Genomic DNA, 14,397 nt, shown 5'->3' with positions numbered 1-14,397 from the left:
TGTGTGTGTGTGTGTGTGTGTGTGTGTGTGTGTGTGTGTGATTTGAATGATTGAGTAGAACAAATCGAAGATGCGCATAATATTTATTTACCGAGCGCTTTCGGGAAGAATCCATGGTGTGATAAAAGCGCTCACCATCGGGATCGCGCTGACATAGGCGAAGAATTTCCAGTTTGCGACGTAGTACGCGATCCATGGTAGAACTGTGCTTCCAACGGCAAAGTATATGCCGAAGGCAACGTTAACGACGAGAGTTCGCCTGTTCACAGCCATGTACTCGAGCACTGGCGAGATTAAAATTCGGGATTTGATTTATTACTTATATAAAAAATTACTTATTTAGAAGTTCTATTTAACAGATTAATTAATAGTATACGTGGTACGTTCAATTCATAGCTTATAGCTTACGTAAAAGTTAACAACAAAGTTACGTACAGAATGAATTGTGCGCCGTAACATTCACGCCTATAAATATTCATAAAACGCGTCACCGATCGAATACAATGATCTTTCATCTCCGTCGAGCTTTCCGGGTACCTACTACTGCACGTAATACCATTCTTTGTAATGAAAACTATGTATGGACACGTGCGCGCGTTATTGCCGTAGAGAAGATCCGCAGTCCAGATTTATGTGACATGTAGAAAAATTTAGAAAAATGAAAAATGTGACCGCGTATCTTTGCATGTAATTTTGAACGGAACGTCGGAATAGATTCTCTTATTTAGTGCCGCGAGCGACGCGTACGATCCTCGCACGGCCGATCATCTCTTGTCGATCGCTCACCGATAATCAACGGAATGTTGATGCAGTTGTCGAAAGCCAGACCGGTAAAAAATCTGCAGACGGCAAAAGACAAGAAGGTATTCGCACTCGCAGTTGCGGCCGAGGCCAGGAACCCGATGCCGTTGCAGAGGATCAAGGCGGGAATCCGGCCTCTGTGGTCGGCGATCCATCCGAAGAGCAAACCGCCTACAATGGAGCCGCAGAAGAAGATCGACTGTGCCGTCGATATGAGGTATTCCTGGTCACATACCCAATCTAGCTAATCACAAAGGATCCAGAATCAGTGCGCGAGGAATGCAACGTTCGTCACATTTTTGCATACGGGGAGTTATGCGGATTTATCTTTATCTTATTTCTCTATCTTTCGTCACTTATTCGCATATTATTATTCTGAAATGGATTACGATTAAAATTATGCGAGAAACGTAACGCTATATTTGTGTATTTACGTAAATTGATTTCTTTTATTTCTTCATCTCTCGTCGTTTATTCGCATATTATCGGTCTGCGGATTACGATTGAATTAAATTACGAGGAAGAAATCGCGCGTAATCTCAGTTAATCGCTCGACCGTTTAAACAAGAGTACTCGTGAATTTTGACTCTCTTTGTCTGTGTCTTTTGTATATTTTATACGCACAGCGATGCATTCAAGGATACTTCACCTCAGCTGCTATACTGGCGTACGGGATCTGCGTGAAATTGTATTCCCAGTGGCTGCAGTCCACGGATTTGTTTGCCTTCAATTCGACCGAACGAATGTCCTTCCCGTGACTTAGAATAACGGAAAAATCCAAATCCCTCCTATGGCATTGGTCATAGTACGGATAATTCTGCGACTTTGGTACGCCGATCTTCACTCTGAAAACATTGACCTCCAAATATACGAAATATATCTCTTCAAAGACAGAAGATAACAAAAAAATAATAATACGTCAAGAGAAAAAGGAAACGATTTAAACAATTAATCGACTTTTACAACAACTCGACTGTTTTACAATCCAAAATTATTTTGATAAATTACAGGATTTATAATGTTTAATATAATAATAATAATAATAATTAAGTTATGTAATATAAATGTAAATATATAGATATATGTTATTTAAAGCATGATAAAATATATTATTTTGATTTATAAGATCTTAATAAGTAACATTGTTGCGGAAATTTTACCTTTCTTCCCGCGTAAGGTTTAAAGGGATCAGTTCCTCTATCTTGCACCAATGCTCCTGCGGCACCAGGGTGAGGAAGAACTGCGAGAAGTATAAAGTGGCGTAAGCCACGCTGTAGGGAAGCAAGGCCAATAGAAGCAGCCACTGATATCTGCCAAAATCACCGACGTACGGCAAGACATCGTCGAAGGTCTCCAACTTCGGCCTCGGTGTGGTGTTTTCGTTCGGATCTACGGTATCTGTGGGGTTCTTCATGCCGTTTGAGTTCTTCATCGTTCTAAGGGATGCCAATATTTGATACGCTAGATTTACACTCAGCAAACCAAGTTGAGGAAAAGAAAAAAAAGAAAGGAAAATAGAGACGGTTTCATCAACCAAAAGTAACTCAAACTAAAAGAAAAAACTTTTAAAATCGCTCGGAATATTTTAATTTGAAACTAAAGAGAAAGGCTTGATGGTTCAAAAAATGTCTATAAAGAAAAGAGTAATATAAACTAACTATATAATATATAATTATAGATGCAAAGTTGAAGCTGGTAGACAGTGTATTTTTTTTACAAAAAGATCGCAATATTTGTTGTTCCGGCGAAAGAAACCCGACACAATTTAGCGTTCTTCTCCTATAATATTATTTATAAGTAATAAAGTGCGCGCGATTTAAGGAGGTTCGCCTACTATACTTTAAAGTCAAAAATGCGATTGAATAATAATGTCATTACAGCGATTCCGAATTATATGCAATATTAGTATAATGAATTGTGGATGCTAGTTATGTGCTATATTTTTCGTAAATTATTAGTGTTTAGAATATTAACAAATATATGCCGAAGTATGAGAGCGTCAACGACTCGGGAATCGTTGTCAGGTATATACATACCCTGCGTTCGAAAACTTTACTTGGGTGCACACCGCGTCATTCTATCTTTGTTATTTACTAAAAGTTGAACAAGGACAGAATGATGCTGGTGTGCATCCGAGTGAAATTTTCGAACGCAGCCTTATTATCCAACATTATAAAGTAAAAGAAAAATTACAAATAATTTATAAAAACCTATATAAACAATTGACAGAGAATACTAAAGACTTAAAATGATAGTAATCCTGCTCAGTACGAGAGAAACCACAGGTTCGGGCATTTGGTTCACGCACTCGGTCGAGCGGCTGGTGGTGCGAAGCTATCATCCGTGGGATTATGCCTGAACGCCTCTAAGGCCGTATCCTCTCTAGTCAAAGGTGGCAATGATATCTCTAGGAGTCTCGTGAGTCGAAAGGCTCAAAACAATGTGACACACTACTAGGCGGCCGGTCCTCGCGGGCCGGTCGTCGCACGAGCCCGGTTTGCCGTGTACGGCGCCTCTGCCCGTCGTCGGGATCTCACCGCTTACGACGGCACGGCGCCGGCGTCTAACGCTCGAACATGAGTTTCGCGAGTTCGATGTCGAGACTCGGAATCGTCTGTAGACGATTTGGGTACCAAGCCGTTTTTTGCAATATGGTTCAATAATAATGCAAAAAATTACATGAATTTTAATAAAAAATAATTATTTTAGTGTAAAACAAATGTTATCCGACCTGTGCACAATATTAGATAACTTTGCGCGTCAATAAAAAAAATCAGCGTTTGTCGTACGAAAAAAATACAAGGGTCCTTTTTTGTTGCAAATTTTGTCCACAACAAGATGCATACGATAAAATTCATCTCAAATAAATTCTAAGGCCTAAAAACAGCGAAAAACTAAGACTATTCCAAAAAATTAAAATTTTTTGCTTACATACCTACAAACTAAAGAAAAAGGGTCTAAAAAATCTGTTACACCATGAAAAGTATTCTTTGTAGTTTTCAGATAATGTGTGATTTTTGGGGGATTTTTAATTCTATTTTAAATGACGGAAAAAATCACTGGCGCAACATCAAAAAAACGATGAAATCGAGGGTTTTTGGGATCCGAGTCTCGGACTTTGACGGCGCGTGCAAGCTAAACGACTGACTTGACGATAAATGTTGTTCAGATCATTATTGTAGATAATTTTACGCTCTACAAAAAAGGTACGTATAGTTAGTTACCTTATCTTGCTTAGTTTTCGAGATATTTGAGAAAAAATAAAAAAAATCGCGTTTTTTGTTGATAATATTGTTAATAACTTTTTATTGCGCGTTAATTTTGCGAAGCAAAATAAATCCCACTTATAGCACCTCAAATCAAAGCGATTCATGGTGGTTGCAACCTGGGAAGATTAATTGGAAGGTTCGATGTCTAATATGACTAGCCTAATAGCGAAGAGATGCAATGTCGCGACATTTCTCTTGTACGAATGTTAACTGAAGTCAAATCTTGAACTGTTTACATTTATCAGTAGATAAATTGATACATAATTGAATGAAAAGTTACATTATAAAACCAGTAATTATATAAGTGTTTAGAATATATCCATGAAATGGATGGTTTTTCTTAAATAAAAATTTAGGCCTAGCTTATACGGTACTAACCAAACCACCTTAATTTGCCACATTACGATCCGTGAGATCACTCGACTTTGTTGTTTTATCATTTCCATTCTAATTAATATTCTTAAGCTTGTAATGTAAAATTAGAAATACAGAGATAAATAAAATGTTTATAATAATATAAGGTCAAGAAAATGATTTGAGTTTAAACTGAATTTATTATAAAGAAACTAGAAAATTATGTTATTATGTGAAAATTAGAAAAACGTTCAGCGGTCCACTGGATTAGAATGTGGCGAGGGTGGCGAGCTAGGGCTTAACTAAATCGAGTAAACATCGAATATAAAAATAAGCGGACTCTGTGCTTCTGTTACAATCAACTTGTCCATGCAGCTTAAGCGTATCCTAGTGGAAATGTCAAATGACAACTTGAGTGGGAGCGATCTGAGCAGCCAGTGTTGTCCGAACGTGACGGGATCAAGTGGCTCGTGACGCGCGTCTCGATCGAGATAATGAAGATCAAGCACAAGTTTGACAACTCAGGGCACGATTAACGATGTTGGATAACGTCGCTTTTATACCCACTTAATATGACAATGATAATGCAAATAATATCAGATATTACGTAGATAAATGTATCGGCATCATATCGAAGGATGTTGAAAATATATAATAAGAATATTTAGGCGTTGAGAATTTCGGGAACGTAGTACCTACTAAATTAACTCGTTTAAGGGTCCAGGAGGCCCCTGCGCGCTTTTCTGTTTTAATTCTTTGTAACGTGAGTCCTAATCAAAATTTTAGAGCACAATTAATATTCAGGGGCAAAAAATTTACTCTTTCCGAAAATCTAATCGGTGATAGGGTGGGATATCTGATAAAAGATGTAAAGGTTGAAAGTAAAGGTAAAAAAATAAGTAACCTCTACGGTTTTAATGACAAATATTCAACTAATAAATGATTTCGTCTACCTTTTTAAGTAAAATAAATTGATATAATTATTAGTTGAATGATCTATAACAAAAATTCCGCTCAAAAAAGTAGACAAAATCATTTATTATTTATTATAGTTGAATATTTGTCAGTATATACATATAGGTCAGTAGATAGAAGTAACTTACTTTTTTTACCTCTACTCTTTCAACCATTATATGTTTTTCTTCAGATATTCTAACTAGATTTTCGAAAAGAGCAACTCTTTTTACCTCTAAATATCAATTGCGGTCTAAAAATTTTGATTAGAACTCGAGTTACAAGGATTTGAAATAGAAAAGCGTGTAAAGACCTTCTAGGACTTAATGGGTTAAACCTGTTATAGGATTTTGCTAAATCCCGAATCCTTTTATTTAAGTAATTTAAATGTAATATGTAAATGGCTTTTAGATGCTTAATATCCTATCATCTATTGGCACTGTAAGCAAATTATAAATAGCTTATATAACGTTGAAATGCCATTAAGGCTCTTATCCACTCATTACAGCTTGGATTGGTGACATCACAACCGAGAAAATTTGTCATAAAAATTCTTGCAACGTACATTAAGATAAAAATGTTTTCCAATAAAATAATTGTTTGTAATCGGAGGAATAAACGGTAATTCTTTACAATAGGGCCTTTTCCGAATTTTGATATTTTCTTGCGGTTCTCTTGGTAAAAAACTTTTGTTGTGACTCCGACAGTAATAATTATTTATACCTATTTTTTCCAACATGCCGGAATACACACACACACACACACACACACACACACACACACACACGCGCGCGCGCGCGCGCGCGCGGAAAAGTGCAAGGGGGGGCCTTCGGCTCTCCCTCCCGCACCCATTTCCGCCGGTAGGCAGCGTGGACCTCGCTTTACAACTGAAAGTAGGTACATGCTAAGGCTGCGGTCCGATTCACGCTCACAGCGCTGAAAGCATCGCTCGCTCTTATTTACAATGCTGTGAGCGTAAATTGGACGGCAGCCTTAGCATGTACTTTAACTTGTAAAGCGAGGTCCACACTGCCTACCGGTGGAGGTGGGTGCGATAGGGGGGCCGAAGGCCCCCCTTGCACCCCCATCACCCCCCACGCGCGCGTATGTGTGTGTGTGTGTGTGTGTGTGTGTGTGTGTGTGTGCCCCTTTTACACATAAATACCGTTGTTTGTTATAATTTTATTCGTCGCGTAGTACATTCCTCGTTTCAGGCTATTCTACAATTGCGTAAACGTGGTCGTAAGTAGTTGTAAGAGTGTTGTACGGCGTGGTTGTAAAGCGGTACTGCGGTTGTAAAGCGTGTTGTGGAAGATGGTTGAACTTCATCTTTCACGACTACGTCAGATGTGAACGTAAGAGCCAACCAATCAGAGTGCACTCGAAATACACACTGTACTCTGATTGGTTGCTTTAATCAAGTTTACAATGTATTTACAATGTATGTTTACATGTAATATTACAATGTATGTACTCTAATTGTAGATTGATCCGTTGTATAAGATTCACGACTACTACTACTTCTACTCCTACAACTCTACGTTTACACAATTGTATAGAATAGCCTTTCTTCCTTTCCTCCCGCTTCTACTCGGCTTTATGAAAACAACAGTACAAGACATTGACTGCTGTATTTGGATAATAGAGAATATACCGACACTTTCTCTCAGTATACGAACGGAGATAATCGGTCCTTTTAAGGGCCACTATATTTATAACGTCGGAAAATCCGGAAAGTCATGTTGAAAAAAACAGGTAAAAAAAGAAGGTAAAAATAGGTTAAAAAAATAGCTAGGGTACATATTTTTCGGGCTCCCCCGATTGATTATGTCGGATGTCGGAGTCACAACAAAGGTTTTTAGTTTTTACCAAGAAAGCCGCAAGAAAATATCAAAAATCGGAAAAGACCCTATTGTAAAAGAATTACCGAATAAACTTGTAAAATATATCAAAAAGTCTCTTTTCGTTTCGTTCGAATAATCAATAAATAACTCACATATGTCGAATTGAATTGTGCCTAATCAAATCAAGGATGAAAAATAGGCTGTTTGACAACTACCGAATTGAAATAAAAATATTTACTTTTACATATTAAATTAAAATGAAATGAGAGTTTTCGGTATATTTTCACACTATACGATAATTATTTTAAATATAAAAACACTACACTAAAACAAAAATGACGCCGTAACTTACAAGAATAATTGGACGCAGTTCTGCAATGCGGAACCAACTCCAAAACTTTACTTTTCGCTGAAGTAAATTTTACGAAATATTAGAAATAAAATTATGTGCCAACGTTATCTCAAATATAATGACCGAACTATAATCTTCCTCAAGTGCAATTCCATGTGTTATACGCGTTTTTTTAGAAAATCTCCTGTCCTGTTTATGATCACTTTACAATGCGAAACTAAAAATCGCGAAAATGGCGTTTGGTTCCTTATTATATAGGTAACTGTATCTAATTAGCTTTTTAACGTTACTTTTCACGCCTTTTAGTTTCACAATTTTACCAAGTGTGACGCTAATTGTAAGCGTACTGTCAATGCAGACTTGATAATCAGGAATCCTTAACATATAGATAATCAATATCATGCACGTATAGTACTTCTTTCTCCAAAAAATTAACGCTTGCTTTGACTGTAAAGAACGCTTGAGATTTTTGTTCATGGATGATTGACACGACTACTACTTTTTATTCTTGAAAATCGAAAAATATCGTGCCCGCGATAACTTGATGATTGTGTGTATCTGCGACAAACGCCCCAAAAGAAATATACATAATAATTGCTGTTCAAGAGCGATGAGATATCGAAAGTTGCGGCAAAGGGTCAATGTCAAATGTAAATACCGGCGCGACAGATCACAAAATGGTCCGACGCAGCTTGATAACGCGATAAAAATAATTTTTAACAGGCAGACGCAACAATGCGTTCTGCAAGACCATTATGCTTTTAATTTTGCACGACTTTGCACTATTCTCAAGCATGAGAATAATAGTCATATAAGAATAGATTTAAATTTACAATTTTATACGTGTACGTAATTTGTACTCGTATAAGCATTTGACCGAATTAAAAAAAATGATGATAGGAAATCGTCGCGCGTATATACACTGTATTGTACTTACATTGCGAATATCTTGCGGCTGACCATTCATTAAGGTTAATTAGCCAAGGCATTCCGCGAATATATATAGAACAACTTCGCGGTTGCGATTGTGTGATTATTCGCTATTTTGCCTTCTTATTAAAATAAACATTTTCTTGCGTAGAAAGCGTCGTTGTCACGTCTGCATATTAACGTCCGCAATTAATTATTAACGCGATGAGCCTATATGTTAAATATGCCTTCCCCGAAGTTGGTCATTGATATCCGATCGATGATTCATACTTTTAACATTGCTCCTCAAGCAGTTCAAGTTTCATCTTAAACACAGGGTGTCTAAGGAGAGCTTATTCTCGATATTTACATTTTTCATAATATATTTAATCTTTAATTGTAGTTATTACAGATTTATAGTATCTTTGATCAATCTTTCTTCTTTTTTTATTTTTTACAATTAGAAAAACTTTAATATCTTTCGACACTATACCTTTAAACCTATCGCAATAAGTTTTTCTACTGTTTGAATTCTTGTAAATTTTCTAATTTCAATACGTCATGTATCCAAAACTTAATTGCATGTAGTCTTCGTGTTAAAACTGTTAATACTTACACTGTGTTATTTTTTCGTTGCACTAATTACGTATATTTAATCTTTTCGTACATTTAATCTTTGATTTGTATCACCGAACGTCAGCAAATTTTACAATTTGTTTACGTAATGTATAATTCGTTGCAGGAAAAATAACTTTGCGAAGAAAAACTATAGTCAGTGAGCATTACACAAACTGTCAAAGAAATTATTGCAAATTGACTATAAATAATGCGTAATTCGTAATTACAACAATTGTAAATCCAGATGCCACTACACTATGTGATAATTTTTAATGTTTACCACTTACGGCGGTATTTTTTACGATCGATTGTGAGTAAGCGACGGTAATGACGAGGCTCTCACGCGAAGTGCAACTCGCTGTCTGAGGAGGAAACCCGATTGAGTATCGTTGATATGAGAGCTCGGCATGCAGAACGTGATATATCACGTATATATATATGTCAACAGTAGCGAGAAAGAAAGGAAGAACAACGGTGAGAGAAAACTGATCACCGCGTCGCGGAAGAATAACGAGAGATGGACGAATCAAACAGACCTCCACGCTTCTTGAATTTTGTCTTTGGTTGAAGACAAAATCTTGAAGAAAAGACATTGCCGAAATTCGAAAAAAAAGAGTCTGAAATATTATTTTCTTTGTTTTCTACATTCGCGAATCGGATACAGAGTTTTCTTCACGTCTCTTCATCTTCTTCACGTGTATGTGAACACGAAGAAATTATGTTATCCTGCTATCATGTTACCTAAAGGAGGGGGTGCAAAAGTCGGCATTTTTCACCCTCAACGGAAATAACCTGTAAAACATGCTTAGCTACCTTATTTGAGGTTGAAAGAAGAAGGAAATAATATTCTTTTCACTAGGAAACTGCGGGAAATATTTTAGAATTGATAATGAATGTCTTTAAAACGTGTGTCAAAATAGCTGTGTTTGAACGGTTTAATAAAAAATAAAAAGTTTTGAAACGCATGAATGAGAGTTAAAGTGCATTTGTGTAAAATAAGTGTTGCATATATGTAAGATAATAATTTATATAAAGATGGTATTATTGAATAACAATCTAACACGAAGTACAAGTTTTCTAGTGTATTTCGAAGATTTACACGAACCGTCGTTAAAAAAATACTGTAGAAATAATTCATAAGTCAGAACTCTACCGCGTCTAACCCAGAGGCAACGAACGAGGACGTGGCTGCCTCCATTATTTTTATTTTTATATATTTTTATATATTTTTATATATTTTTATATTTTCATATATTTATATGGTATTTAATAAAGTCACTCAGAGTCATGCCTTTGATAACATATGTCAAGATCAGGGTTATTGGGACTGGATCCCCCATACTAAATAATTACCAAAGATTAGGAAATTTAGTTTTCAGATTCTAATTCAGATGAACCATCATGATTATCTTTAGGTATCTATGTTTTAAGGACGTAGCTTGGTGCCTCGTGTGTGTATGTGGGGGAGGGCAGGGAGTAGAGGTGGGAGTGTACATTTGTGTATAGATAGTAAGAATCGGTGTTTACAAATGTATCATTTTTGACAAAAATATATATATAAATATTCAAACAGAATAAGAAACGTTTACCTCGCCAGTCAATATATGAATGTATTTACATATGATATCAGCAATGGTGCATGCGCTCGTGTTGTATGTAGGGTAGGTAGTTCATCAATGAACCAGTTGTACACTATGAACCATTGCAATATTTCATAAATGTAGTGTTGCTAGATTGTGCTTGTTGTCATGCAACTTCTCGCATTTGAACCCCTCTTCGGCTCCCCAATCGGCCAGCAAATCGCGCGAAGCGTTCAAACGGCTGTTTGAGACCATATTTTGTGATACTTTGGTGACAAACTTAGTTTTTTTCGTAAGTTTTACGTATTTTTCAAGTTTTTGTTGTTATATCTATTATTTTTTTCATTATTCTATAATTTTATGTGTATATTTGGCTTTATAATTCTGTAAGCAACTTTCTTTTGCATTATTTTACCGTATTTTTTGAAGATTATTATAAAAAATGTTATATATGGTCTACAATGAACCATTTTGCTTTTTACTACAGTTATCTGTGTTATAAATCTGATTAAACTGACTAGTTATTACAATAAATAATAATCTAATTGTAAGTGAGAAAAAGTCTGATTAAAAATAATAATTTTGATTATAAGCTTCAAATAATAAAAACATAACATATATATTTAAATTAGCTTTAATTTAAAGTCATACAATATCCTAATCTTACTTATCATGTCTTATAATTATCTCTTCTCTAAATAAACATTTTAAAACATGTGGTTTATTGTTAAAAATGGCTAGGTTCATTGTGTGTATATACACACCCCTGTACACAATGAACCATTTGACTGTTTTAAAAAAATCGAAAATTGTGGCTAAACTTTAAAAATGACTTATAAGTTATCTTATACAGTATATAGCCAACTAAATTCATAAACTGTATGCAAAAATACGGATCTCCAACTCAATAATTGAGAGAGATATAAACTTCTGAAATTTACATGGTTCATTGTTGGACTACCTACCCTACAGGCATTTTTATACAATTTCATGGTGTAGAATTTTTTAAATGGAAATGTAGTGACACACGTTTTAAAGACATTCATTATTGCTTCTAAAATATTTCCTGCAGTTTTCTAGTGAAAAGAATATTATTTCTTCTTCTTTCAACCTCACATAAGGTAGCAAAGCAATGTTTTACAGGTTCCCGCGTTGAGGGCGAAAAATGGCGACTTTTGCACCTCCTCCAAATTGTAATTACGCAAGAAACAAATCTCGCAGAAAAAAATCTCGCTGATAAAAACGATTTGCCGAAACGAAGAAGTGCGAGAAATAAAAATTTATTCTGTTGCGAAAATACGCGGTTTCACAGAATCAAGTTTAACACACTATATATATATTTCTTACAAATATAACGCCTCATTACACATGTCTCGCAACTATAAACTCAAACTTTCTTCCCGTTAATCATGCTGCATAAAAGATTCATTCGTAACAAGATTCGCTCGACACACTTATGATGTGTACATAGAAAACTTGCATTCTCCCCGGGGCGAAATTGTATGTAAATTTGCCGTTCGAGCACTGAGGAAAAAATCAATACGACCTTCGTAATATACACGCGAGTGATAGAAGTTCTACGCACGACAGTGCGGAAACTTGCGATCAAAATTTACGAGTTTGCTGTCAGCAATGGACCTACATTTTCTACAGTTTGAAGTTAATATTCTTTGGAGAGGCTTTTTTTTAATTTATATAAATTTTAGTCTTTAAAAGGAAAAAAAGCCTTTGGAACTTGACGTCCCAGACAAAAGATAAAGACATTAATTAATGAACAACAGTGTAAATTAGCGTAAATTATTAGTAAAAGAATAGGTCCTGTTTCAATTCATATTTAAATGATTGTTATAATAAAAAAAAAGAAAAATTTTTGATCGGATAGTATACGATATAGTTATTAAATTGGATTATAAGCCGCTTTGTAAACGTAGTCATTCTTGTAACTTCATTGACTTACCGGTAAATCTAGCTTCCACTGTTGGTTACGGATGAAATTACACGTTGACGGTTTTGCACAACTACGTTAAATTGCAACATCGAAATAAGGTAACACCACCAAGAATAATTTCCGATGTAATAATAAATTTCTTATTTTATTCAAATAATTCTACCATAAATATTAAACAGTCCATGGCATAATTTCTTTATCGTTCTATATTTACCGTGAGTTTTTATTAATCGCGGTGTCGAAAGCACTTTAATCACTTTTATTTGTACTATCGTCTGCCAAATAAAATCTGCGTAGAATATTACTCGCGTAAACCGGTTGTCGACAACCGCGCAATTCTTGTTCCGCTACCTACGAATTCGCAACAATATCTGGCGCGCTGTTGGACCTCACGTTTCGAATGAGCCAAACTCGCAAGCCAGAAATAAACTACGTGCGGCCGGTGATCGATAGGCGTCCTGCTACTTAAGCATAAAACCTTGACTGATAAAACCGCTATTCCAATTGTAATAACGTTAGGACAAATTTGATGGAAAATTCCTTCCGCGAATTTGCAGCGAAACGCGAGAAGTACAGAACGTTTCATCTAACTTTGACCATTCTCGCAACCATCTTTGCTATCAATAATATAAGAAAATTAGTTAAATTAATATTACAATTAATATTAACTCTTTGCACTTCGAGCATTTTTTGATCCGATCAAATCAGCAATTCTAACAAACTTGTACAAAACTTTTAAAAACCGAAAGTTTTGTTTTAAAAGGAAAAGATTACAAACGTTTATGAATTTATTTATTTAAATTATGCATATTGCTGTAGCGACGGCAGTGGAGTACAAAGAATTAAAAAATTACTATTAATTAATTTAATTAATAAATTCCGTTAAGGGCATATTTTGGAAAGTCGTAAAAAATTTTCTTATTTAGGAAAAATATGGCTATTTTAAACTAGAACTGAACCAATATTTTTATTCTAGACAAAATGGCGGTTTTTTTATTAAAAATATTTTAGTTTTTCTTAAAAAAAAAATTTTGTTAATATTTTATTACAAAAAATCTAATAAACGTATAATGTTTATTCTAGTTTAGACGGTAGCCACACTTTTTCTGAATAAAAAAATTTTGGTTTTTGCATTTTAAATACCTGAAATAGCTAGAATCATTTACACCGTGCCATCTTTTTTGCGAGCTGATAGTGGTCAGGATAAGCAAACAAAAAAGAAGAGCATTTTTGTTACTTAAAAAATAAATATATACCATTCTTAAAATAAGGCTAAAAGAACCTGCAAAGTTTAACATTATTCGCTTTTTTCGTTTTCCTATAAAAAATTCCTGAAAAGTATCTTTTTTTACGACCTTTCAAACCAGAATACCTCCTTAATAAGTTAAATTAATAAATTAAAATTAAAAAATTGTGAAAAGTGATTATATAAATGTATTAAAGATTATTGTTATTATATGTGAAAAAAAGTAGCATATCACTAGCCTTATTTATAATTTGTCGGGTACAATGCGACGTTAGTGAAACCCACGACGTTAATATCGTACATTTAAAGGAAGGAAAAGAAAAAATAAATACTCTTTAAATGAAAAGGTTTTCGTAATTTAAATTTCCATTTAATTTTGATAAAAAAATTTTAACAAAAGACGATTTGAGTACTTGCTTCCCTCGGAAACAAAATAATTTCTTTCGTTTTTTTTTGTGGCTTAATATGATTACGCGAGCCATCCTGTACGAGTGTGTAAATTTCTTGAACGATGCCAATTGT

The 14,397-nt window shown here is 34.9% G+C and overlaps 1 protein-coding gene across 1 annotated transcript in view; it reads right to left on the bottom strand.

The window, feature by feature from the left end:
- LOC112454060 (solute carrier family 22 member 3-like) overlaps nucleotides 1-14,011 on the bottom strand; it is a 15,032-nt gene extending 1,021 nt beyond the window's left edge. Inside the window, exons 1-5 of the mRNA XM_025015250.1 lie at nucleotides 12,639-14,011; nucleotides 1,962-2,237; nucleotides 1,451-1,646; nucleotides 787-1,045; nucleotides 92-284 (exon numbers count right to left, since the gene is read on the bottom strand). Of these exons, the coding sequence (XP_024871018.1) occupies nucleotides 92-284; nucleotides 787-1,045; nucleotides 1,451-1,646; nucleotides 1,962-2,233 (920 nt within the window). The 5' untranslated portion in view covers nucleotides 2,234-2,237; nucleotides 12,639-14,011. The remainder of the gene's footprint in view (nucleotides 1-91; nucleotides 285-786; nucleotides 1,046-1,450; nucleotides 1,647-1,961; nucleotides 2,238-12,638) is intronic.
- Nucleotides 14,012-14,397: the final 386 nt, after the last annotated feature.

Source organism: Temnothorax curvispinosus, unplaced genomic scaffold (genome assembly GCF_003070985.1).
Source record: "Temnothorax curvispinosus isolate PA1 unplaced genomic scaffold, ASM307098v1 QBEX01004775.1, whole genome shotgun sequence".
Classification (NCBI taxonomy): Eukaryota; Metazoa; Arthropoda; class Insecta; order Hymenoptera; family Formicidae; genus Temnothorax; species Temnothorax curvispinosus.
This window is presented reverse-complemented; position numbering and strand designations above follow the sequence as displayed.